The following is a 22226-nucleotide window of genomic DNA, read 5'->3' as shown; positions in this document are numbered from 1 at the left end:
AAGATTTGTGATGAAGTTATCTGAACAATAACTACAATATGGTACTCCATTCTAGCTTTGAAGATAACAAGTTTATCTGGTTCCTTGGCCCAGTTGGTTAAGGCACCGTGCTAATAACGCGGGGATCAGCGGTTCGATCCCGCTAGGAACCATATTTTTTGCAAAACTTCAGCTCATATGTGCAACGATTGAGGTAAAGCATCGTGGTAATGAGACAGAAAACAGAAGTATTTAGTGGGATCGAGAAGATTAAAAATGCTGTATCAATACTTTCATTCATACACGTGATTTTGATTATCGCTATTAACGGAAATCAACTTTTTACAAGCAGTAAACCGATAGAATGGTAATGTAGCCCCTAGCTAGGTGTCAAGCCAATTAGTTGTACTTTATATAGTCCAGCGAGAGTAGTTGTAGCATCTAAACATATTAGTTTGCTCCATCTAACTGTTAAGAGCTGTTTATGATGTTTACAGACCTTAAAATTAAAACAATCACGGACAAAATAACATCAACAAACACCGAATTAACAACTGAATAGAAACTCGTTAGCCATGTTGCAGTCTTTTAAGGATACTATGTCCGATTGGCTGTTGTCGGTTGACTCCCGGAAGAAAGATTACGGTTCATTAGCTGACTGGAAACAGCAGCGGGGCAATGAACGGCAGGGAAGACTAAGGAGAAGAGCCACCAGTAATCGATTCAAAGTCACAAAACCAATAGGGTCACGTAGCAGCATAACTAGCAACTCCCCTGAACAACCAAAACCGCCAACTTCAAGCAACGCCGTAGTTCCATCATTATGGGAAAAGATACAGTCGGTTTTCAGCACCGATCAACGCGAATTACGCGATATGAAGAGTACATTTGCAAACTATAGACTACCATACACAGAAGAGAATGAAACCAGAAGGAGGCAGGGTTTAACCTCAAGTCGACTTGCTAGAAGCGAGACATTTAAAAAGCGAATGATGGAAAAGATGTACGATGACAGAATGCTAGAACAGCTGCGGGCAAGCGTCGACAAGCGAAAGTCGACGCATCGCGGCGACTCTATTGCCGCCCTTTCGAATGCAGAGTCAGACCAGGTTGTACTGCTGCAAAACCGGCTTCAAAAACTTGAGCAGCAACTCTTCAACACCCAGAAAGAATTAGAACTCACCAATAAGAAACTCACATTTGCTCACGAGAAAACTAGGCTACTAGAGTCTCTTCTAGATGAGGCAAACGTAGACAATGAATATGTCAAATCCCGTAGGCGAATTGCAAACCTGAAAGCTACGACTGATAATCAGCCACAATTAAGGTCTCTATCTCCTTCTCCTAAGAGATCACACCCAGTAAATCCGCTGTTTACTTCAAGTCCTATACGAACTCAAAACGTCGAAAGCCCTTACAAACATGATAAAGAACTCGATAATTTCTACTCCAAGTACCCTAGTATACCAAAGACAGAGTTTATGAACCAATCTGCTAATGGAACTAACGATAATGAGTCCCTTTCTCCTGTTAGAGTCGATTATAACAAGTACTCCTCACCTCGTTAGAAATGACACTTGATATTATAGCATTTTTGTTCTAACTCACCCCCTCTTCAACAAGTTCAACGAACCAACCAAGTGAATTTGGATATATTGGATTTGTTAATGCGTTGTTGCAGCTGAATTACAGCGTGCGGAGGCTATTTATATCAGGGTGCATAAGTATAGCAAAAGGGACATTTAGTTTATTTTTAGATCAAGCCAATACACCTCTAATTGAGTTCACGATATATATAGATAAATGAGCACAGGTGACTTTCTAACTAAAGGCATTGAACTGGTCCAAAAGGCCATTGATCATGATATGGCCACTCAATATCAGGAGGCATATACAGCATATTATAACGGATTGGATTACTTAATGTTGGCATTGAAGTACGAGAAGAATCCGAAATCGAAGGATCTGATTCGAGCAAAGTTTACAGAATATTTAGCTCGTGCAGAACAGTTGAAAGAACACCTTGAAAGTGAGGAACAAAAGCAGGCAGAGAGGCCAAAACGTGCAGCAGCAGCTACGTCCAGTGGTGCTAGTGGTGTACATGAGGATGACGGTGAAGAAAAAAAGCTTCGGGGAGCCCTTTCCGGTGCAATTTTGACCGAGAAGCCTAACGTTAAATGGGAGGATGTTGCAGGATTGGAAGGAGCTAAAGAGGCCTTAAAGGAAGCGGTTATTTTACCTGTTAAGTTCCCTCACCTTTTCAAGGGTAACCGAAAGCCAACTACTGGGATCTTGCTGTACGGCCCTCCAGGTACCGGTAAGTCTTATTTAGCGAAGGCAGTTGCTACAGAGGCCAACTCCACCTTTTTTAGTATTAGCTCCAGTGACCTGGTCTCTAAATGGATGGGTGAGTCAGAGAGATTAGTGAAACAGCTATTTAATATGGCTCGTGAAAATAAGCCATCAATAATCTTTATCGACGAGGTTGACGCCTTGACGGGTTCTAGAGGCGAGGGTGAAAGCGAAGCTAGTAGAAGAATTAAAACAGAACTATTGGTTCAGATGAACGGGGTGGGAAACGATCCTACAGGGGTGTTGGTTCTGGGCGCAACAAATATTCCATGGCAATTGGACAGCGCGATTAGAAGGAGATTTGAAAAAAGAATATATATTCCGTTGCCCGACACGCTTGCTAGGACAAAGATGTTTGAATTAAATGTGGGGGATACGCCTTGCAGCCTTACTGATGAAGACTTCAGGTCTTTGGCGCAGTACACAGAAGGTTATTCTGGAAGCGACATAGCGGTAGTAGTAAAGGATGCCCTCATGCAGCCTATAAGAAAGATCCAAATGGCGACCCATTTCAAGAATGTTTCTGATGATCCTAATGTCCGCAGACTGACGCCGTGCTCTCCTGGTGAGAGTGGCGCAATGGAAATGAATTGGACCGATATCGATGCAGATGAATTACAGGAGCCGGAACTGACAATAAAGGACTTTTTAAAGGCCATCAAGACCTCTAGACCTACTGTCAATGATATTGATCTACAGAAACAGGAGCAATTCACACGGGATTTCGGCCAAGAAGGCAATTGAGTCAACTGTACTAAAAATACCTTAACCGCATATAATAATTTCGCATAACAGGTGGCAGGAATAGTTTGTTTGCTTATTGTATACTACGTAACACCAAAAGTAACATTGAAATTACGGTGATGCAGCTTTATATACACTGGACTGTCGGTTATACAGCTACTGGTAAACGCTAGTTTTATTTTTGCTGTCAGAGACAGTTGCTCCTTGAATTTGGACCTTGACAATTGCAATATTCTCTCCTTCAATAAAACATTGCGCGTCAGGATTAGCCTTCAACAACGCTTTCTGATAGAAACTCGACTCTTCAGATTGAGGATCCACCACTTCAGCCAGCCCGCGCAGTGTACCACTCATCTGAGAGAGTTCAGCCTGATTCAACTCTTCTAGAAGGTTTAGTAACTTACTAGGAGCCAGAACCTCTTGATTTTCTGTTGGCTGTAGATTAGGGGTATTTGGCACGCTTGTCTTGTTTAGGGATAGCTTCTTAGCAGTCACCCAGTCATGGATTAGAACAGACACTTTTGGATTCTCAACAATATTATGGTACTTATTAGAATCCATCATTACCGGAAATATGATATAATGTGCTCCAGCTTGTTGATTATATGCTTTATGAGGTGGAAAATACGTATAGTTCATTAATGAGACTGAAGGCACACAGTCTTTTGAGCAAGTGCCCAGGTGTAGGTACTTTGACGTCTCCAATAGGTGAGTTAAATGTTCTGGAATTTTATCCATTATTGCTTGCGTGTTAGACAAAGTACTCGATTGTTACTTCTGCAGTAATGTGTTCACCATAAATTTAAATTCGAAAGTCCTTAATAATTCATTGAACCCTAAAAATGCGCACGTGTAAACGCAACTAAATAACACCGTACTAAACCATACCTTATAAGCCTGATGATTTCATGCTTCATACTTCTATTTAATGGCCGTTATATAATAATTGTAGTTACATGAAAGCAGAGTGCTTTAGTTACTTAGGGATGGACATACGGGTATCATCCACCTTCATTTCTGATACCGGACTGCTGCCGTCTGTGTTGGGGTTCTCTAAGTTTTCTGCCCTTAGCTTATCCTGCTTAATCTGCAAGACGATAGGGGCCCATGAAGTCAGTATGCGCTCGCAATCTTCGTGATATCGAGAAAGGTTGTTGTCGTGAGTGATCACCTTTAATAATTTGTATAACTTGGAAACGCTCAATGCTTCATAATCGAAAAAGGGAGGATCAGTAGATAACCTACTTATAATGGTTTTAAACAATCTGGCTGACTCTTCAAATTCCTCCTCTGAGGGACGATTATCACGCTGGACAAGATTCCTTTGCAGTTTGTTACGCAGAAGCTGAGCTATATTTACCCTGTTTTCATAGTCCAGCTTCCTGCGCTTTGAAGCGCTAGTTGTCCTTGATGGTTGGGATGAAGATGGTGTTTTAGATGTTAATGTCATGTACTCTGCAGAACGCTCCTCTGTAAACCTGTCCAGGTGTTCTGTATTACCATTCTCAGAGCTACTATTACTCGCAGCAGACGACGTCTGGGTTCGCCGCTTGGATGAACCTGACTTGCTACCAATCTTTCTATTTGTAGGCTTTGGTTCAAACGGATCTTCTCCATCAGGAATATCATGAACATCTTCAAGAATATCACCCCGTTTCTCCCGAATAAACCGCTCTTTCAAGAAATCAAATAATTGTGTATACTCACGAGCCTGCTCGTATGCGCCCAATAACGCATTATCCCGCGACTTTGAATGATTCTTTATCCATTCACCGCACACATCATCTGTGAGCTCCGTCAAATGACGTGGCTCTTTCCAGTAGTAAGAATCATCATTAAAGAAAGCTACGCAAACGTAGTTCTTAGATCTTTTCCCCGAATAAACAACTTTGCTCAAAAACCTTTGCGGTACCACCACTGCAGGCCATGGAGGAAAGTCCCCTACCTTACATAGAACCCTATCGCCAGTCTTGATTTCGCTGTTGTTCATTAGATACCCAACCACACTATATTGGTAAACGACTTCGAGAAAATAGAATGCCACGTACTTCCACCCCCCTAGATACCTTCAATACAACTATGATTAAAGCTCGGAAATTTCAAACTTAGCCTCGCCCTTCTAAGTTCTTCAATGGCCTACAGTCTCTTAAACTGCTCGATTCCGAAGCGTATTTCGGGGTATATTATGTTTGCCCTTTAAAACCCCAATCCCTATAAACAAAATTTAAGTACTAAGCCCGGGTAACCACATAAATCCCGAGGTCACGATATTTTGGCTCATGAACCATGGCGAAGAAGCTCTCACCGAAGTTGTCTATAGTGCTCAACTGTCCTCTATTGTTTCTTCAACATCCTAATACTTCAGTTTTCTTGTGTACTTTTGCTTTTGAGCATCATACGACTAAGATCTTAGGGTGGGCGGGAACAGTTCCTTTAAACTTTGATTGCAAAATTACTTATGATGAAGTTTGTATAGCATATCGGAGCTCAGAAGGAGTTAATTAGCGCCCGAGAGTCTTATCCGTTGAGGCAGGTTCTGTTTAAATGTTCGATCTTTGATCGTTAGGGGGGGTGTCGGTTTCTATTAACTAGCCTTTTTTAGAAAATCGTGAAAACCTCTTATATAATGTCGTGACCAATAATGGGATGTATGCGTAGAAACTATAAGGGTTATTGTACTTAAACAGGTTGATTACAACCGCAGGTCTATGTAGTCTGTATTTAAGAGAATCAGGTCGCTACATTACTTGGTAGCCGCCTGGGGGGTCCACGGGGTCTTATCTTTGTAGGATGACCTAAGCTCTCTTGACGTGAAGAAGCTAAAGTGCGTGGGGTACTCTGGCTAATTCCAAGTTCTTGAACTTTCTTGAGAGCTTCTGGTATCGAGTCAATCCTTTTTGCTAATGGGGTGGCTTTTTGTAGCTGAGTAGCTCGTACTAGTGCTTCAGGGATGACCCGCTCCGGTTCTGGTGCAGCAGGTGTCTTGTTTAGAGATGAAAGTTTTAAGAGTGCCTCTGGGGTAGGAGAAGGAGCGGCAATAATTTGTGGAGCAGGCTTGAGAGTTGATATTGCAGCCAAAGCCTCAGGTGTGGACGCGTCTCTTTTTTGCTGACGCACCACAGGTTTTAGCTCTGGGAGGTCAATTTCTTTATTGGATGGAGCAGCCTTGTTCGTCTTCACAGATCTGAGCTTGGGGACAAACAACTCGCCTTTTTTTGGCGATATTAGGGGTTTCACCTTGGGCGGCTCTTGAACTTTGTTCAGATGAACTTGTTTTAGGATGTCTTCCAAATCGGGCTCCTCCTTGGCAGCCAACGAGAGGTTCCTTGGTTTTGGAGGGATAGGCGGCGGCGCAATGGTGGCCTGACGGGATGGGGTGCCAGTGGTTTTCAGAGCAGAAGCCATCAATTCAATTGAGCTTTCGTGGTTGACTGGAAGTTGTCTCAGATTTCTGCCGTAGTTCTGAACCACCGACGGTTCCCGTTTTAGGACGGATGACATAAAATCAGCTTTACCTACTTTCTTTCCTGTACCGTTGATGGTCTTTGAAACGCTGCGTTCAACAGAGGAGGCATTCTTTTTCAAAACAGAGGTAATTGGATCATATCCGGTTGTCTTTCGTATGGGAGTTCGTGGAACATCATGGTGAGTGCTGCTACTACCGAGTCTGCTTCTTTCCAGTGATTCAAGATATGTTAGTTGAATCTTCTTACGGGGCACCTTTGGCGGCGTTTTACCACCTACAAGAGAACTGGAGGGTTGAGGTTGACTCTTGGGAAGGGTATAGAGATGTTTGGTGGATCTTTCTTGGGTATTCTGCCTGGCTGGCGCAGTAGCTGGGGCTTTAATTGGCGTTTTAATTGGCGCTTTAGTTGATTCTGTGACTGGTTCTTTAACTGGTTCCTTGGGCTGTGATTTGGGAGGTGATTTGGGACTTTCCAGTAGCACTTGCACTGACGGCATCGGAGATGTGGTTCTGACGGTAGTAGCCTCCGGCTGAGGATCAACGTCCTTGTCGAATCTCACGGGATCGGCCAAGAGATCGCCAACTTTGGTTTCAGTACTTGTATTAGAAGAGCGTAAGCCACCATTGACCAACGAACCAGTACTAACCTCACTAGCCAAACTTCGCTTAACTGCTTGGAGTAGTTGGTAGTCTTCTGCTGATACAACGTATTCTCTTCGCGCTTCTTCCCCACTAATGCTGTCAAACCGCACGGGCTTCTGTTTCATGGCAAATACATTTGCAGATACATTGGATTGCGGTAAAATAGAATAACCATAGTTCGTAATGCCTTTTTTCCGTACCGGAGAAAATGCCCTTTCGTAGTTATATGCAGATTTATATGCAAGATCGTTCAATCTCCCCCTATTTTCTCCTAGATCACTAATGTTCCGTTCATAAACTCCATCTAAAAGCAGCTGTGCCTTTCGTATATCATCTGGGCTGTGATTTTTAGTTCTACTGTCATCATAAAGTCCATCATATCGTAAATCGGTATGACTGCTGGAATAACCTTTGAGGGAGTCTAATTGCTCCACCCTGGTCAAATACATATCTAAGTCAGGCTCTGCATCCCTTGTTGGACTCCTATGAACCAGCGACATCGGATCAACAATCAGAAAACGCTCTCAGCCTTTAGAACGCATCTACGAGGAAGTATAACAGGCTTCAACTTGAAAGGTAAATAATAATATCAACCATCATTCTATACGGTTATATAAGGTAAACGTTATGGAAATGCCACGATACTGCCACGAAGGCGGAACGCTATTATGGGGGCTATCTGCTATCTGAGACTAGCGTAGTTCTATCGTCGAATTACGACGGCTAAAATATATCTGTGTCCCGCAGAAGAGGAAAAATATCAGGTATACAGCGGCTGCCAGGAAGACAGTATGAGCGACCCTGTAGGATAACAAGTTAGTAAAGGTGTTCGGCACGTAAGCAGCATTAAGTATACATACGCAGGACCATCCTTCGGATCGTTTATAGAGCCAACAAAAGCTTCATGGTTCACATTAAATAGGTGGCCAATCACGGATAGGATTATCACACCAAATGCAGAAAGTACGGTACAAAACCAGGCTTTAGCAGGCTAAAGAGCAGTTAGTATAACAACTTTGTTGTAGAGTTTGTTCACAGATTTACATACGGATACTAAAGACTTCATTATTCCGCCAATTGCTCTGGAATTAGTCTATTGTGAGTTGCGTTGTCTAGTTAACAGTAATATACGAGAAAATAGCACGGGATTTTTTTACATAGAACGGCAATGCATATTTCATAAACATTGTAGACTCATCTCCAGGAGCAACATAGTGAAATAAATGAGCTGAACATCATATCAGATTACGCATGATATCATTAAAAATTGACGCTCAAACTAAGGATAGCTAGTCTAACCTCTCTGGTATGTGCCGTAATGTCTCTGCTGCGTATATCCCGCCACAGAGCCTACACTACGCTTTGTAGTCAACAGAGCGCTTGAGTCTCGGTGCACATGACTCTTGATAAAAAGACTTGCATTGAAACACAAAAGACTTGCAAGACTTCTTTAAGCACCGGCTCTAGTCAAATTGCAACACTCCAAGGTTTACTCACCAAATACAAAGGCTAATCAATCAGCGAAGCACAGGCGTGACTACATGCGTTGAATGTATCTGGATCAATACCCAGCAGCTCAATACGTAGCCCACAGGCAGCCCATAAGACAGCTCTTTCGCCTACTTCACGGATCTTCTCCAAGAACAGCGGCAAAACACGTTAAATCATGACAATTAATCACTAACAAAAACAACCTTATACGGCAAATCTAATACTCTACATTCAATTGCCCAGAGGAAAAGTAGTTTTTGGGACACATCTGTGTATGCTGCACTACAACTCATCGCAGAATAGGGTTTTCCGAAAACAGCAGTCGTGCTGGGAATCACTTAATTCCGATGACTATATTCCATTTAAATTCTTGGCTGTCGCTTACGCTTTCTAGATACTACACTTCTTCGCTACCGTTAACCATATTTCAAGCGATAAGACATTGTGACAGGCCCGCCAAGAAAGACATTAATTACAGGCGTTTATCTGCAGACCGGAGTTTCAGATTTAACCAATACTTCTACCTCGATAAAAAATTGCAATATAGCCGTGGATTACATAAATCTGTATACGTACGAGCCTTTTGAGATCTTTTTAGGTTATTGTAGACCGTAAAAGTCGACGCCTGGCATCTTAATCTTATCGCGTCACGATAACAGCCCATGTTGACTACTCCAAACATTATTAACGATAGGAATAGACACCAAAACACCAAATGAGGACAATACTGCATTATGTTTTTTCTGTATTCTACAGAGAGATCTTTTTCACAGTTCAAATGTACATACTAGTTTCCACAGATTTAGGTATGAAAATAGGTTCCTTAGAGTTTTCGACAAGCTGAGGGCAGCGGCTCCATAACGCAAGCTGTATATGTAGCGGTAGCTGTAGCTGTAACCAGTAGGACAACGGAGTACTTCATGCAAGTCACGTGCTGCTGTACGATCCCGCCAATATGAGCTTTGCAGATGACTTCAAAGTAGCTCCAAACCCTGAAAGACATGTGGACTCCAATATGCGACTGCGGTAATATTTTTGCTAGGAGACCCTCAAAACAGAAAAGATAAGGTTAGCAGGACAATCACGTGACAAGCATACGGTAGTCACTTTACTACTCTTCCTCCGGTTCATTGTTATCGAAAGCAATCATTAAGCGATAAACAAACTCCTGTACGTAACTTCATTTCCCATTATGTTTGCCGATAAAGATTAAACCTTTGATGCGATAATAAGATTGTAGGTTTTGATAGTTGTGTGAATCTGGGTATAGGGCATGATATTCTGTGAATTTGTATTTATAGCTGGCGCAGCGGGACGCTATTACCTGGTTGACCAATTGTTTGTTGGTGGTATCGGTAGAACTGAAGTTTCAAGATGGTTGCTGATCGCGCAACTTCTTATGACAATACAGATGATTTGAAGGAAGTCGTGAAGACTGAAGTGAAGACTGAGAAAGGTAAAGGATCTAGTACTGAGTCGATCCTAAACGTTGCAGACATAATTGAGAAAGCCAAAGAGGTTGATGATGATTTTGGGGACGACGATGATTTTGCTAAAAAGAGAGTGGAGGATGACTCAATATACCCCGAGGTGAGGGCATCGGTTCCAGCTACCGATGATCCAACATTGGTCCACAATACTATCCGTGCTTGGTTTCTGGGTCTGTCCATGAGTACCATTGGTGCTGCTATTAATACCTTGCTGGGAATGCATTGGCCTCCATTGTTTGTGTCTGCGAATGTTGCTGGGCTTGTTGCCCTGCCTCTGGGTCGATTGTGGGCCAGATACGTTCCCAATGTTAAGATCTTCGGTAAGTATGGGCCATCTTTAAACCCTGGGCCCTTCAATATAAAGGAGCACGGTATTATCATGCTTTTAACCGCTAATTCTTTTGGTACTGCATACGTTATATCACTTCTGCTGACGATGCATTTAGACTATTTTTACGGCAGACAGTTTGGTTGGTTGTTTGATCTTCTCGCAATCTGGACCACAGAATGTATAGGTTTTTGTTTCTCCGGGATTTGTAATAAGGTGCTGGTCAACCCTCCGGCAATGGTTTGGCCTGGTGTCTTACCTGATTGTACCTTTTTGACCAATCTTCATGTTAAGCAGGCTCCTACATCAGGTGTCCATACTTGGCGTATCACTAGGTTAAAATTCTTCATTTATGTGAGCATTGGTAGTTTTGCATGGTATTGGATCCCCGGTTATTTGTGTCAGGCCCTATCCTACGTTTCCTTCGTTACGTGGGCTTTCCCAAATAACGTTTTGATAAACCAAATATTTGGTGTTTTTAGTGGAATGGGTCTGATCCCAATTACTTTTGACTGGAATCAATTGACAGCTTTGGGATCGCCTCTTATTCCACCTGTTAGGTTTATCATTACATTATTGTGCTCCGTGGTTTTAGTCCATTGGATATTTGTACCTCTATTACACTTCAACAATGTCTGGTTCGGAGATTATCTACCACTTGTTTCTAGTGCCACTTACGATAAGTACCAGAAGCGTTATGACGTGCGTCGAATTGTGGATGCTAAATCATCATTAGATGAAAAAGCATATCTTGAGTACTCCAAAATGTATCTTCCAGTTTCATTTGCTGTCAGCTACGGACTTGCCTTTGCCGAAATTGCGTCCTTAGTTTCCCATGCAGCTTTATTCCAATTTAAATTTATAATGAAGCAGGTAAAGGCGGCAAGAAATGATAAGGGCGACGTTCACAACCGTTTAATGAGAAACTATAGGCAAGTTCCTTGGTGGTGGTACATGGTACTGTTAGCAATCTTTGTTCCACTTTCAGTCATTACCGTAAGAGTTTGGGATACTGAAATGCCTGTGTGGGCTTTGTTCTTTTCACTAGGGTTAGCTGTTGTTTTCATGTTACCAGTTGGTATCATGTATGCAACTACGAACTTTGTCATAGGCCTAAATGTTATTAGCGAGTTGATTATTGGGTACATTATGCCTGGTAGGCCATTTGCAATGATGTTCTTCAAGACATTTAGTTTGATCACTAATGTTCACGCTATTTCTTTCTCTGCAGGAATGAAGTTTGGTCATTACATGAAGTTGGCGCCAAGAGTGGTATTCTCTGCACAATTTATTGCAACTTTATGGTCGGGTACCGTTCAATTGATTGTTATGAGATGGGCTATTAGGAACACCCCAGACCTATGTCAGCCTACGCAGAAAGGTGGATTCGTTTGCCGTAATGTTAACGTTTTCTACTCCGCTTCTATCGTTTGGGGTACGCTTGGTCCTGCAAGGCTGTTTGGAAAGGGTGAACTGTATTCACCGCTAAATTGGGGATTTTTGATCGGATTCATCCTTCCTTTCGTTAATTGGTTAGTAATAAACAAGTGGCCCAAATTTTTGAAAAAATATGAGAAATGGCCAAAGTACATTGCAAAAAACTTGGTATGGCCTGTTTTCTTCTTAGGTTCCGTCAGTATTCCACCAGCAAACGCATACAACGTTGTAATATACTGTCTTGTTGGTATATTCTTCGGTTTATATGTCAAGCGTAATAAGTTCCATTGGTGGGCAAAGTATAATTATACTCTGGCATTGGCTATGGATCTTGGTGTTGCGATTGCTGTGTTAATAATGTTTTTCGCTTTAACTTGGCACAATATAGATCCTCCAAATTGGTGGGGTAATAATGTTGTAACTTCCACGCTTGACTCCTCCTTCAGAGCTATTAAGGTCATACTAAAGGAAGGCGAATCCTTCGCTCCTTAGTAGGGTTTCTTGTACACCTATACCAATGATTTCTTGCTAGGCATCTAATTTCGGACTCTTGACCTGGTTCATAGCGATCTTGTATAACATATAGTTTATGCCTCTAATTACCATTTGAGTTACGCATCATACTGTAAAGAACTATTCCGAAATGCACATGAAGGGATAGGGCCTTGGTGTTCTTTATGCTTAAATGTTCTAGTGTTGAATTCAGAGTTTAGGTCCTATCATACGCTTTAAATATTATTGCACTAATTTTACTGTTATATTAGAGTCATTACCAAAATATCTTTTTAGAACCCCTATATCATCCCTCGTTATGACTTTTGAGACATAATGTAAATTCAATATTCGTCGAATGCGGTCCTTTATTGGAACCTTATAGCGCTTATTCAGATACAAATATATTATATACCTTTCCCAATTTTTTTGTTCTTACTCCGCTGGTCCGCGGCTTTTTTATTGTATGCTAAACCAATACGCCCATTACCTTTCTTGGCCCGATAAATTCATATCACTCATGAAAAATAGCAAATCGTCGTCTTCGTCAGCGCTATGAGAAAGCTGGTTGTGTTCTTGAGTTTTCTTGCTTACGCTAGGCTGATTATCAGGTGATGAGGAGATAGTACCCTTATGTAGTTTAGCATGCGCTGGCGTAGCCATGGTTGTTGGATACGAGAAGTTTGATGTGGGCTTAAATGGTAATGAATTCCTGCTATAAGATGAAATGCTTTTAATAGATTGTGGAGATATGGATCTAAGTTTGCCCCCAGTCGCGTTACTCAAGTGTGATCTGCTTAATAAGATGTCATCGTCCTCATCGTCATTAGCATCCTCAATTATATCTTTCTCCTGCCCTGCTACAGAATACCTCTTTTGGTCAGAAAAACTGCCAGTTCTACTTGAAATTAGTGACTTAATTCGATCTGTAGAACTCTTTCGAGTCACAAGTTCAGGCTGGCTTGGATTCCTGCTTTGCGATAATCGCATCGGTATTGATGCGTAATGAACGGATGGGGAGAAAGCTGGAATTGGTGAATGAGAGTTTGATCGATATCTAACTTGTGGTACGTGTGCCGGTTCGAGTGAATAGCTCATAGATAAGTCTTCACTTAATGTATCATTGTTTGACTTCATAGACTGAAAACGAATTAGAGAACTTGATATGTCTGTGGTTGTACCGTATAGTTTCTTAACATTTAATTCCTGTTTGTCATCCAAAAACTTTACAAAATCAAGCAAATCATCAGAGCATTGTTCGTTGGAATTAGATCTTTTGGTATTGTTCCTTTCTAGACTATCCGAATATCTAACGCTAGAATGGCGGCGAATCCTACCGAAAGAGGATGAATACTTTGAGCCGCCACTACCAACACTAGATTGTTCACCCACATGTGGCTGTTCTGCTCCAATTGGTGTTGATATAGGTCCACTAGTTGAACGCTGAGCTCTCAAAGTTGCTATTGCAGATGATCCAGATGTGTTTCTAGTCCCACTATACGTGCCACTACCAACTGACCCTACTTTAAAGGGATGAATTTTTAATGCCGATGATTTCCTTTGAGGAGAACTATCAGCAGGTAAGGTGCTGCTATAGTTAGACTTAGGGGATAAAGATATAGATCTATCACTAGGAACTGAAGCGCGAGTATGGGATTTTTGTTGAATCGAATCATTCTTTCCCTGAGATCCATGTACTGCACTGCCGCCAAGGTTCCCATTGTCATCTTCATCTTTCTCGATCACGTGAAAATCACAATCTCGTCTATACGATACCGTTATCCTTAAAGAGCCGAACTTGGAAAATATTGGAGTGATTTTCTTCTGCTCTAAATGTGAAGCAACATTGGTTTCATTAATAACGTTGGTATATGTTGCTATAATATTCCTGCTTAAACCAACCCTTCCCTTGGATAAAATAGCTTTAGATCCATCTAAAATGCGGGTTCCAATGTGAAGCAAAGAAGATATCGAGTCTGAATCAGATGAAGGCTTACTGAGCTTAGTATACAAGTCATTAGCCGGGAGTAACTGTGTAAGCGTATACAAATAACGAAATAACAGAACCAACTGCTTGTATATCTCAGCGGGTGTCTCTAATTCTTGCCCTTCTGAATCGCTTCTATTCCGATCCAGCTCAATAAGCCATCTTTCTAGCATAATCTCCGTTTTTTTGCCCCCTTTGCAAACATTCCATGGATTACCCTCGTGATCTTTCAAAATCATCATATGAGAAGGAGTAAGATTCCTTAAGTCAAGGTACGTCTCCACTACCAATGGAGGTACCTCTGCCTCCCCGTTAAAATTCGTCCAAGGTTTTAGTTCATCCTGAATATGTGAATCCTCAATTGTATTGATATTAAATGAAGAGTCCGTAGTCACGTTAGTCACCTCCGTGTAATCATTTAGAGACTTCGATTGACAAATTAACAATGCAGCCTTTGTAAAATAGCTATTGATAAGCTCTATAACTTTTGTATCAGGTTCAGATAACATTAGTTAACCGCCACGTAACGCATTTGATGTAATTAACTAATGCGATATAGATGTTTTTATGCTCTCTAGATAAAAAAACCTTGCTTTAAACCGATTACTACCAATTAGCCCTATAATTTATGCTGTATCACGTAGCTCAAGTACTTGATAATGTAGGGATCTCCTTAATTTGTATAAATGGTATATACAAAGTGCTGAAGTGGTCTTAAATTCAGTTACACACCAGTTATCATCGTTTTTTAAATAATTTATTTATTTCTGGTGGTTAATCCCTTAACTTGAAATGACTCAAATTTGATCACGTGCATCTATCGTTTCAGGTGATATTTGATTATCAGCAGCCTATATGGATAGGGGCACGGAGGTTCGTGGAGGGTTTTAAGGTCTAGGGTATAAAATGAGGCTTTACAAAGGCTTTTGTAAATCGGAAGTGGGGGAATTGGTGTGATTGGGGTTATTGGGACGGTATTGAGGATATGACTGGAATATGTGGAGGAAATAATAAAGTCTGCGAGACAGTGTTGACGTACTATCAGGCTTCTAAAGGCACCACGTGGGAATTACAAAGCCCCAATGATCTTAAGCAGGGTTCTGCGCCCTGATATTGGTAACTAGCAGGGTGCAAATAAAATAGTTGGTCACGTGCCAGACGCGAAACATTTGGTTGCAATTTAGAACAATGGCATGGAGTGGTGGCGGCGGACATGTGAATGCAATGATGGGCGGTTATAGTTGATTTGGGGCTTGGGCCTTTAGACGAATATGCAGGTGCAGTGGATACTGAACTCGTGGCTATGTAGAGGCAACGGGAACCGAGATCGATCCACTTGTAATTAGACCTCCGCGGCGGAATACCTTGCCGTTGGGAGCGGGTGCGCTAATGAAAAAGTTGCCCTACCTAATTAGCTATACAATATGTACTCTACTAAAGAATGCTCATTTAGATGCAGGGACAGTGTGGATTGTTTTTACCTGCTACTAGGGCAATTTCAGCCGGAAGTAAGATCCTCTTTAACCGCTCACTAAATCTCCTTTTTAACTTGACCCATACTATTTACTAATATCAGCTATTTATGGTATACCTAGACCCAGTCTATTGTTATTATATACCCATGTCGTATATCTAGTTCTGGGCTATATTGAGTGCATGTTGTAAGGATAGAATTGTGTATGCTTATTTAACCATCTATAATAGACAATCCATTTTCTAATAAACCGCAGGAGTTATACGTGTTACAATATTTACACTAATTAATTACAAATCTAATTAATTTTATACAACATACTTGAATTATATAAAACAAAAGATCACGAAAATAGAAAATAAAAAAATAAAAATATACTCTATTAAAAGCTAATCTATATCCTACACAGCTCAGTAAATACTTATGGTTTATAAAGACTAGTATATATGCTAAATACTCTAACAAGCAGTTATAAAATAATAAGAACTAATTTATATACGTTTTATATATATATAATATAGTTAAAATATTAAAACTTGTATTTTTCAAACGTCTAAAAAAAAAAGGTTGAAGAAAAATTAAAAGTTAAAAGTTGAAAGTCAGCCTAGGTATGCGTATATATACGTTATTCTCAAGAGTCCCTAATGGTATACAAAGACACAATCGCCAGCCGTGACGCTTTGTTTTTTTAGGATAGAAACAATAATAGATAAAGATACTTGCATTAATACGGATGTCAATAAGCGAATTCAGTAATATTTCAAATATATCGGATATTGCATCTCCAAATAACACCAAGACTACGTTTATGCAAGAACATTATAAATTGAGTAACTATGGAAAATTCAAAGTATGTGATTAAGAATAGGCTAAATATGAATAGCACCTAGTCTCATTAAAGTAGCTTAGGTAGAGATACACCGTATTGATTTAACTAAAAATATCAGCTGATATCCTATTTCCGGTGATTATGGATATTTATTTTAAAGTTACGGAACTTTTGACTCCAAAATCCTCAACGTTAATTTTTAGGTTGGTAACCATCTTTGCGACGCATACTAGCAATAGAATAAGGGATGTCACTATAACTTGTATCTAAAAGCAATTTCAGGAATCCACAATTACAACAAGATAAAGAGACTTGGTTCGATTGACACTTCCTATTATCACGTGATGAAACTGCAGCTGTCTGTATCACTTACGTAATTGGATTTGTCGTTAACGGAGTTATAGAAACATCATTCGGTTTAACAACTGTGAATAGCAAGAAGTTATAAAATAACCCTGTATTTTAATATTCTGACTGCACACCTTTTTATTTTAAGTTTAATATCTTATTTATTATGTTTTAATATATATGCTTACTTAGTGCGACGCAACAGCAATATATAGCAGACAATAGCCAGTATATAGAGCTGATATGATCAGTTAAATAAAATCTTAGTTACTTAAGTATTGCAGAACCCCTACTTAGTTGTAAGGTCAAAAAAGAAGTCTAGGACAGTAGCTGAACTCCAAGCCTGAGAAAAACAAGCATCCTTGCAGAATGAGCCATCCTTATTTGTCAATTCGGGCAATCCAGCATAAGGATTTTCAGCGATCCACCTACGATTCCCTTCTAACATTGCATTGACTTGCTGTTGAAGCCTAATTAATGCATGCTTCTGAGCTTGCTTGTCATCAGAAGGAGTCTTCCGCAAATTAAAGTAATAGAAAGCGCGCAAGAAGTGACCGAAGACCCAAACCCACTCGGGACCTTGGTGGTAGTTTCTGCCCCTTGATGTGTGTGGATTTGTTGATTCTTCGCTATTGTTATAGTATGGGTAATAATCTTCGTCTGCTGGGTCTAAAGTACGCATTCCAAGTGGGCCACGGATCACTTGGTTTGCCACATTTAGCGCATGCACGGCGTGTTTTGGGTCAAAAAGCTCTGGAGCGGCAGTCATTGCAACTGCAAAGTTAGGACGAAGCTGATAGTCTTCGCGGGGGTTCCCAGTCCTGAACAAATCCTTGTAAATACCCCTACGTTTAATTAGCTGTGGGTCAAGCTCATAGTTAATGTCATCTGCAGGGTCAATGGGGATAAAAAATTTGCTTTCAAAGGAGCTCTGGATTAAATCATTCCATTCTTGAAAGCTAATAATAGAACCATCTATCCGTGTTACTCCTGTGTACTCAACTAGCCCTTGGTCATGTAACTCAATAAAGAATCTCAACGCACTCTTTAACATGCCAACTAACTCGATCGCTGCACCATTGCGGGGTGTGCCTGGCTTTCCAACCGTTCCTGCGGTTACACTTTCACCCATTTTATCGCACCAAGTCCCACAATTAAACGGAGATCCACCATGAACAAATCCTGTGGACCAATCAATATATGCTTCAACGTTAAAACCCTCATCTGTCATATTACGGTCCAACTCAGGGCCAGCTTTTGCCTCGCGATATTTGATTCCCTTTGCATGTCTGTGTATAATTTCGAACATTATCTCACTTAACGTGGAAGACTGACTGAAGGCCTCGGGGTCTGTCACATCAATGTATCTATCATCACGAGGGAATCTCCTAGTTACAGTTTCCTCTAATATTAGGTGACCGTTGGGTACAATCTTGACATAATCCTGAATAGCTTGCAAAAAATACCAAGCTGCGTCTCGGGCATTATATCTAGGTTCTATACCGGAATTTAGCAAGTTGGGCACAAGCCCATGCTTTATCGTTTTAGCAAACGCCAAAATATGTTGTTTAGCATCTTCATGCCTACCAGTTATAAGCAATAGACCTCTGACGGATAAGAATATATCTCTTCCCCAGCAGCGCATATAATCTACCGTGAAATGCGGTAATCCTGCGGCCATACATGCAACGTGCTTGTCAGGAAGTAATGATGTGGTCTTCATAACAGACACCATCTGCACTGATGTCAATGCTAAACGTTGAATGAATAAAGAAGATGAACCAATATCTGAGTTTAATAGTGAAATTGCTCTAAAACGGCATGCGGCGTAGGCAATTCCTACTATAGTAGCAAAGTATTTTGGTACCAAGTAATATGGTAATTTCTTTGTCCTTTGAAAACGCTGTGTTAACCAGTCAATCATTGCCCGAATACCGTTACCATCAATATAATACTGTAATCTGTCGGTAATATAATCTAAAGCCCAGTGACCGTTCCGTAGGTTTTTGCTCAATGGATGGTCTAAATCATTTCTAGGAAGAATATCTTTCAACACTGTCGCCCAACCTTGCAACCCACTATATACGAGTTCTCCATATTCTGGAATATAATAAGTACCGATCTTGCCATCAGATTGATTTAATTCTTCAGCCTTGCATCTGTATAGCATAAAATTTAAAGAATTTAAATCTAATGTTTCCGTCGCCTCAGAAATACCCTCGTAAATAAAATGCTCTAAAGATTCATCAAAAGCAATCTGTTTAGTCCTGAACACTGCAATGGATCCCGGAAAAAACTCTCCTGGTACTAATATAGTAGAAACATTGACCGAGCTATCATAGGTAATTGCGATTCCTTGTACTTCTCTTAGGGTAGAAGGAATCCCTTGGAATTGTGCTCCATCATCTTTAGGAACATCACCAGCTATTTGTAAACAATAGCTGAACTCCAACTGGCAATTGACGCTTGGTAATTTGAACTCGTGAACCTGTGGATCTCCATCTCCTGGACTAAACTTAGTTCTCGCGATTAGGAAGAAACCATTCGCATTTTTGGTATTCGTCCTATGAATAGTGATGAAATCGTCAGACTGCTCAATATGTAATTCGGAGTCTTCTACTAGTGGTGATATGTCTTTGATTTCATTCCTTAACAGGTGAAGTTTATCTTTTACTATTGATATCCCATCTAGGCTAGCAGCCGAATATGTTCTAGTTTCCTTAACTATGTCCAAAATGTATGGGTATAGCTCATCATAGCCATAAACAGAACCAATTGCAGATGAGCAGAACGCAACTACAGCAGCATTGGGCAACGTATCTTCTGCAGTTCTTTGCATAAATGGAGTTTTGTTATCATGAGTGCAATCCATGATCATAGCGGGTGGTTTTGTAGTGATCAGGAGCTCGTAACTAGCATCTTCATGATCTTCATCATCATCAACTAAAGGCTTGCATAAAGAGGTGATATCAGTAATACTGTCATTAGAATGGGACGCATAATCCTCTAATGGGATGTTTTTGTATGATCCAATTGGCTTGCCGCCAAACTCATGTAACATACGAGCAAGCCCTTCAACGGTTGAAGGTTGCATAGCTTCCCTTATTAAGGACGAAATACCCAATCTCTCAACAAAAACACGGTCTAATATTGCGTTGCCGCTGAATAACTCAGCAACAATATATAAGTTAGGTTTAACGCTTCTTGCTACATGCATAAAATGTTCACCAACATGCAATGGCGTAGAGTGGCAATTATCAATCCTAAACCCATCAAATAGTAAGGCGTTCATTTTAATGTAATCAGTCATCCTTTTCCATAAATAGGGGGAGTCGCAAGGACCATCACCGTATCTCAATTTTACACAGTCGCTCCAAACAATTAACTCTCTACGCAAGTACGCTTTAGATTTATTGGATGCAAAATCTACTAGTGGATCAGCTCCCCATATCCATCCATTATTTGCTAAAGTATGTATCCTTCCATCTTCTCCAATGACTTTAGTAAAGTAGACTTCAATTAACGGTGCTTTTGCAGTAACTGGCCCTAATAAAAGCCCTTTGGGATCTACCCGCATGTAATAAATCCTATTGGATAACTGTTTCAAAATTGTTTCGGTATCTGCATCGTATTCCTTGTATAATGGCATGTTTATAGCATTCAATATTGCCAGTATTTCATTGCTCGTTTCAACATTTAATTCAGCACCATAGAGTGACTTTATGATTCTAATAAACCTGGATATGTTAAGTCGTCTTGAGAATCTTGTAGACAAAATACTAAAATCTGTAGCACGAGCATATTCTACCACGTATGCTGCTAGTTTTTCTTTATCATCTTTTAGCTCTGGTGGTATCGCGTTGTCTATCGCATTATGTGCGTCCCATTGCCCTTTAACCTCGGCTAAGGTACCATCTACGTTTAGAACATAAAATTCCCACAACTTGAGTTTTTCTAAAACCTTTGTTTTAATACCCTCGATTATCTGTGCTATATCATCATTAGATTTTATATTCACAGGGTACCCCATTTTCTCCAAATTATCACTGAAAGATAATAGCTCCAGTTCTAACTCAACAGCAGCTTGCAAATGTGGTGCAATTTCCAAATTATAACCAGCTTCTGGATGCTGCTTCAACCATGGAGAATCACTAGCTGTGTGGTTCAAGACAATATCTGTTATTGAGAACATTCGATGCTTTTCACGCAACTTTGAAACCATGCTGAAGACATCAGTCGAAGATTTGAAGTAAGCGGGATCATACTGTAACTGGTCAGCAATTGCATATGGCGAGTTTGAAGCCCCTCTCTTCTGTAAAGGTGTAAAATGTATGGTGTTATACCCTTTTTCAGCGATCTTGGAAAATACCTTCTCCCAATCAGATCCCATCCATTTAGAAACAACGGTTTGCATTGAGATAGAGTTCAATGGCACATACTTGGTACCCATATACAACAGCGGGGGTGCAACAAAGTAAAACTTCTCTGTCTGTCTTTTGTAGCCTTGTTCGTTCACGTATGTTAAATAATAACAGTACGCGCCAGCGGAATACACAAATATATCAACCCTATTATCCTTCTTCAAGTCATACTCAAGTGGTCTAACATAGAATTTCTCATGGTTGATATTCAGGGAGGCGTCCTGGGCGCAATTTGTCCATAAGAGACCTTCTCTGGTGACCTGGCTCCCCGCAGGAATTATAAACCTGAGCTTATATAGTGGGTAAATGGTATCCCAAGCTCTAGGTTTCTGAGGTACAGCTGGTAGAAACAAAACACCGGTGCCATCTGCAACACTGGGAGCTGGTGTTCCCTCATCCGTAATGTTTAATATTATTGTTTGCATCTTTGTGTTTGTAGCTATTTTATCGATGACTCTTACTATAAAAATGTGGTATTAAGTAGGAACGGTGTAAAGGGGCTATAAATGAAATCACTAAAAACCGTTAAATTCAATATCTGGCCACGAATACAATCGTCGGACACTATTTACCACTTGTTGGTATTTATCTCTTTAATGCTTGTGTTACTCTCCAGGAAAGGATTACCTGACGTATTAAAGAAGAATACCCAAAACTTAGTACGCAATGTAGAATAGCATGAAACTCAATGATAATAAATTTGATAATAATTTCACCTAAAGAGAATCTAAAGCAATTGTAGAATG

The 22226-nt window shown here is 40.5% G+C and overlaps 9 protein-coding genes and 1 non-coding gene across 10 annotated transcripts; 4 read left to right on the top strand and 6 right to left on the bottom strand.

Moving 5' to 3' along the window:
- The first annotated feature begins 78 nt into the window (after positions 1-78).
- On the top strand, positions 79-152 carry AW171_hschr42301. Its single transcript has one exon. It is a non-coding gene; the product is annotated as a tRNA-Ile (tRNA).
- A 402-nt stretch (positions 153-554) lies between these two features.
- CSA1 (Csa1p) lies at positions 555-1547 on the top strand (the record flags this gene model as incomplete). Its single annotated transcript, XM_018132018.1, has 1 exon — positions 555-1547. One exon carries the CDS (start codon positions 555-557, stop codon positions 1545-1547), a length of 993 nt encoding a protein of 330 aa, XP_017987404.1.
- Positions 1548-1782: 235 nt separating this feature from the next.
- On the top strand, positions 1783-3075 carry VPS4 (AAA family ATPase VPS4; the record flags this gene model as incomplete). The annotated part of the gene is made up of 1 exon (XM_018132019.1): positions 1783-3075. One exon carries the CDS (start codon positions 1783-1785, stop codon positions 3073-3075), a length of 1293 nt encoding a protein of 430 aa, XP_017987403.1.
- A 156-nt stretch (positions 3076-3231) lies between these two features.
- Positions 3232-3813, bottom strand: AW171_hschr42298 (pyridoxal 5'-phosphate synthase; the record flags this gene model as incomplete). Its single annotated transcript, XM_018132020.1, has 1 exon — positions 3232-3813. One exon carries the CDS (start codon positions 3811-3813, stop codon positions 3232-3234), a length of 582 nt encoding a protein of 193 aa, XP_017987402.1.
- A 238-nt stretch (positions 3814-4051) lies between these two features.
- On the bottom strand, positions 4052-5065 carry PDP3 (Pdp3p; the record flags this gene model as incomplete). The annotated part of the gene is made up of 1 exon (XM_018132021.1): positions 4052-5065. One exon carries the CDS (start codon positions 5063-5065, stop codon positions 4052-4054), a length of 1014 nt encoding a protein of 337 aa, XP_017987401.1.
- Positions 5066-5805: 740 nt separating this feature from the next.
- On the bottom strand, positions 5806-7683 carry BSP1 (Bsp1p; the record flags this gene model as incomplete). Its single annotated transcript, XM_018132022.1, has 1 exon — positions 5806-7683. One exon carries the CDS (start codon positions 7681-7683, stop codon positions 5806-5808), a length of 1878 nt encoding a protein of 625 aa, XP_017987400.1.
- A 192-nt stretch (positions 7684-7875) lies between these two features.
- On the bottom strand, positions 7876-8249 carry AW171_hschr42295 (uncharacterized protein; the record flags this gene model as incomplete). Its single annotated transcript, XM_018132023.1, has 3 exons — positions 7876-7984; positions 8044-8174; positions 8232-8249. 3 exons carry the CDS (start codon positions 8247-8249, stop codon positions 7876-7878), a joined length of 258 nt encoding a protein of 85 aa, XP_017987399.1.
- A 1799-nt stretch (positions 8250-10048) lies between these two features.
- OPT2 (Opt2p) lies at positions 10049-12421 on the top strand (the record flags this gene model as incomplete). The annotated part of the gene is made up of 1 exon (XM_018132024.1): positions 10049-12421. One exon carries the CDS (start codon positions 10049-10051, stop codon positions 12419-12421), a length of 2373 nt encoding a protein of 790 aa, XP_017987398.1.
- A 486-nt stretch (positions 12422-12907) lies between these two features.
- On the bottom strand, positions 12908-14917 carry ATG13 (serine/threonine protein kinase regulatory subunit ATG13; the record flags this gene model as incomplete). The annotated part of the gene is made up of 1 exon (XM_018132025.1): positions 12908-14917. The coding sequence occupies one exon, from the start codon at positions 14915-14917 to the stop codon at positions 12908-12910; it is 2010 nt and encodes a 669-aa protein (XP_017987397.1).
- Positions 14918-17348: 2431 nt separating this feature from the next.
- On the bottom strand, positions 17349-21905 carry GDB1 (bifunctional 4-alpha-glucanotransferase/amylo-alpha-1,6-glucosidase; the record flags this gene model as incomplete). The annotated part of the gene is made up of 1 exon (XM_018132026.1): positions 17349-21905. One exon carries the CDS (start codon positions 21903-21905, stop codon positions 17349-17351), a length of 4557 nt encoding a protein of 1518 aa, XP_017987396.1.
- Between the last annotated feature and the right edge of the window lie 321 nt (positions 21906-22226).

The sequence above is a fragment of the Eremothecium sinecaudum genome, chromosome IV (genome assembly GCF_001548555.1).
Source record: "Eremothecium sinecaudum strain ATCC 58844 chromosome IV, complete sequence".
Lineage (NCBI taxonomy): Eukaryota > Fungi > Ascomycota > Saccharomycetes > Saccharomycetales > Saccharomycetaceae > Eremothecium > Eremothecium sinecaudum.
The sequence above is the reverse complement of the archived record's forward strand: the minus strand, read 5'-3'. Positions and strand labels throughout refer to the sequence as shown.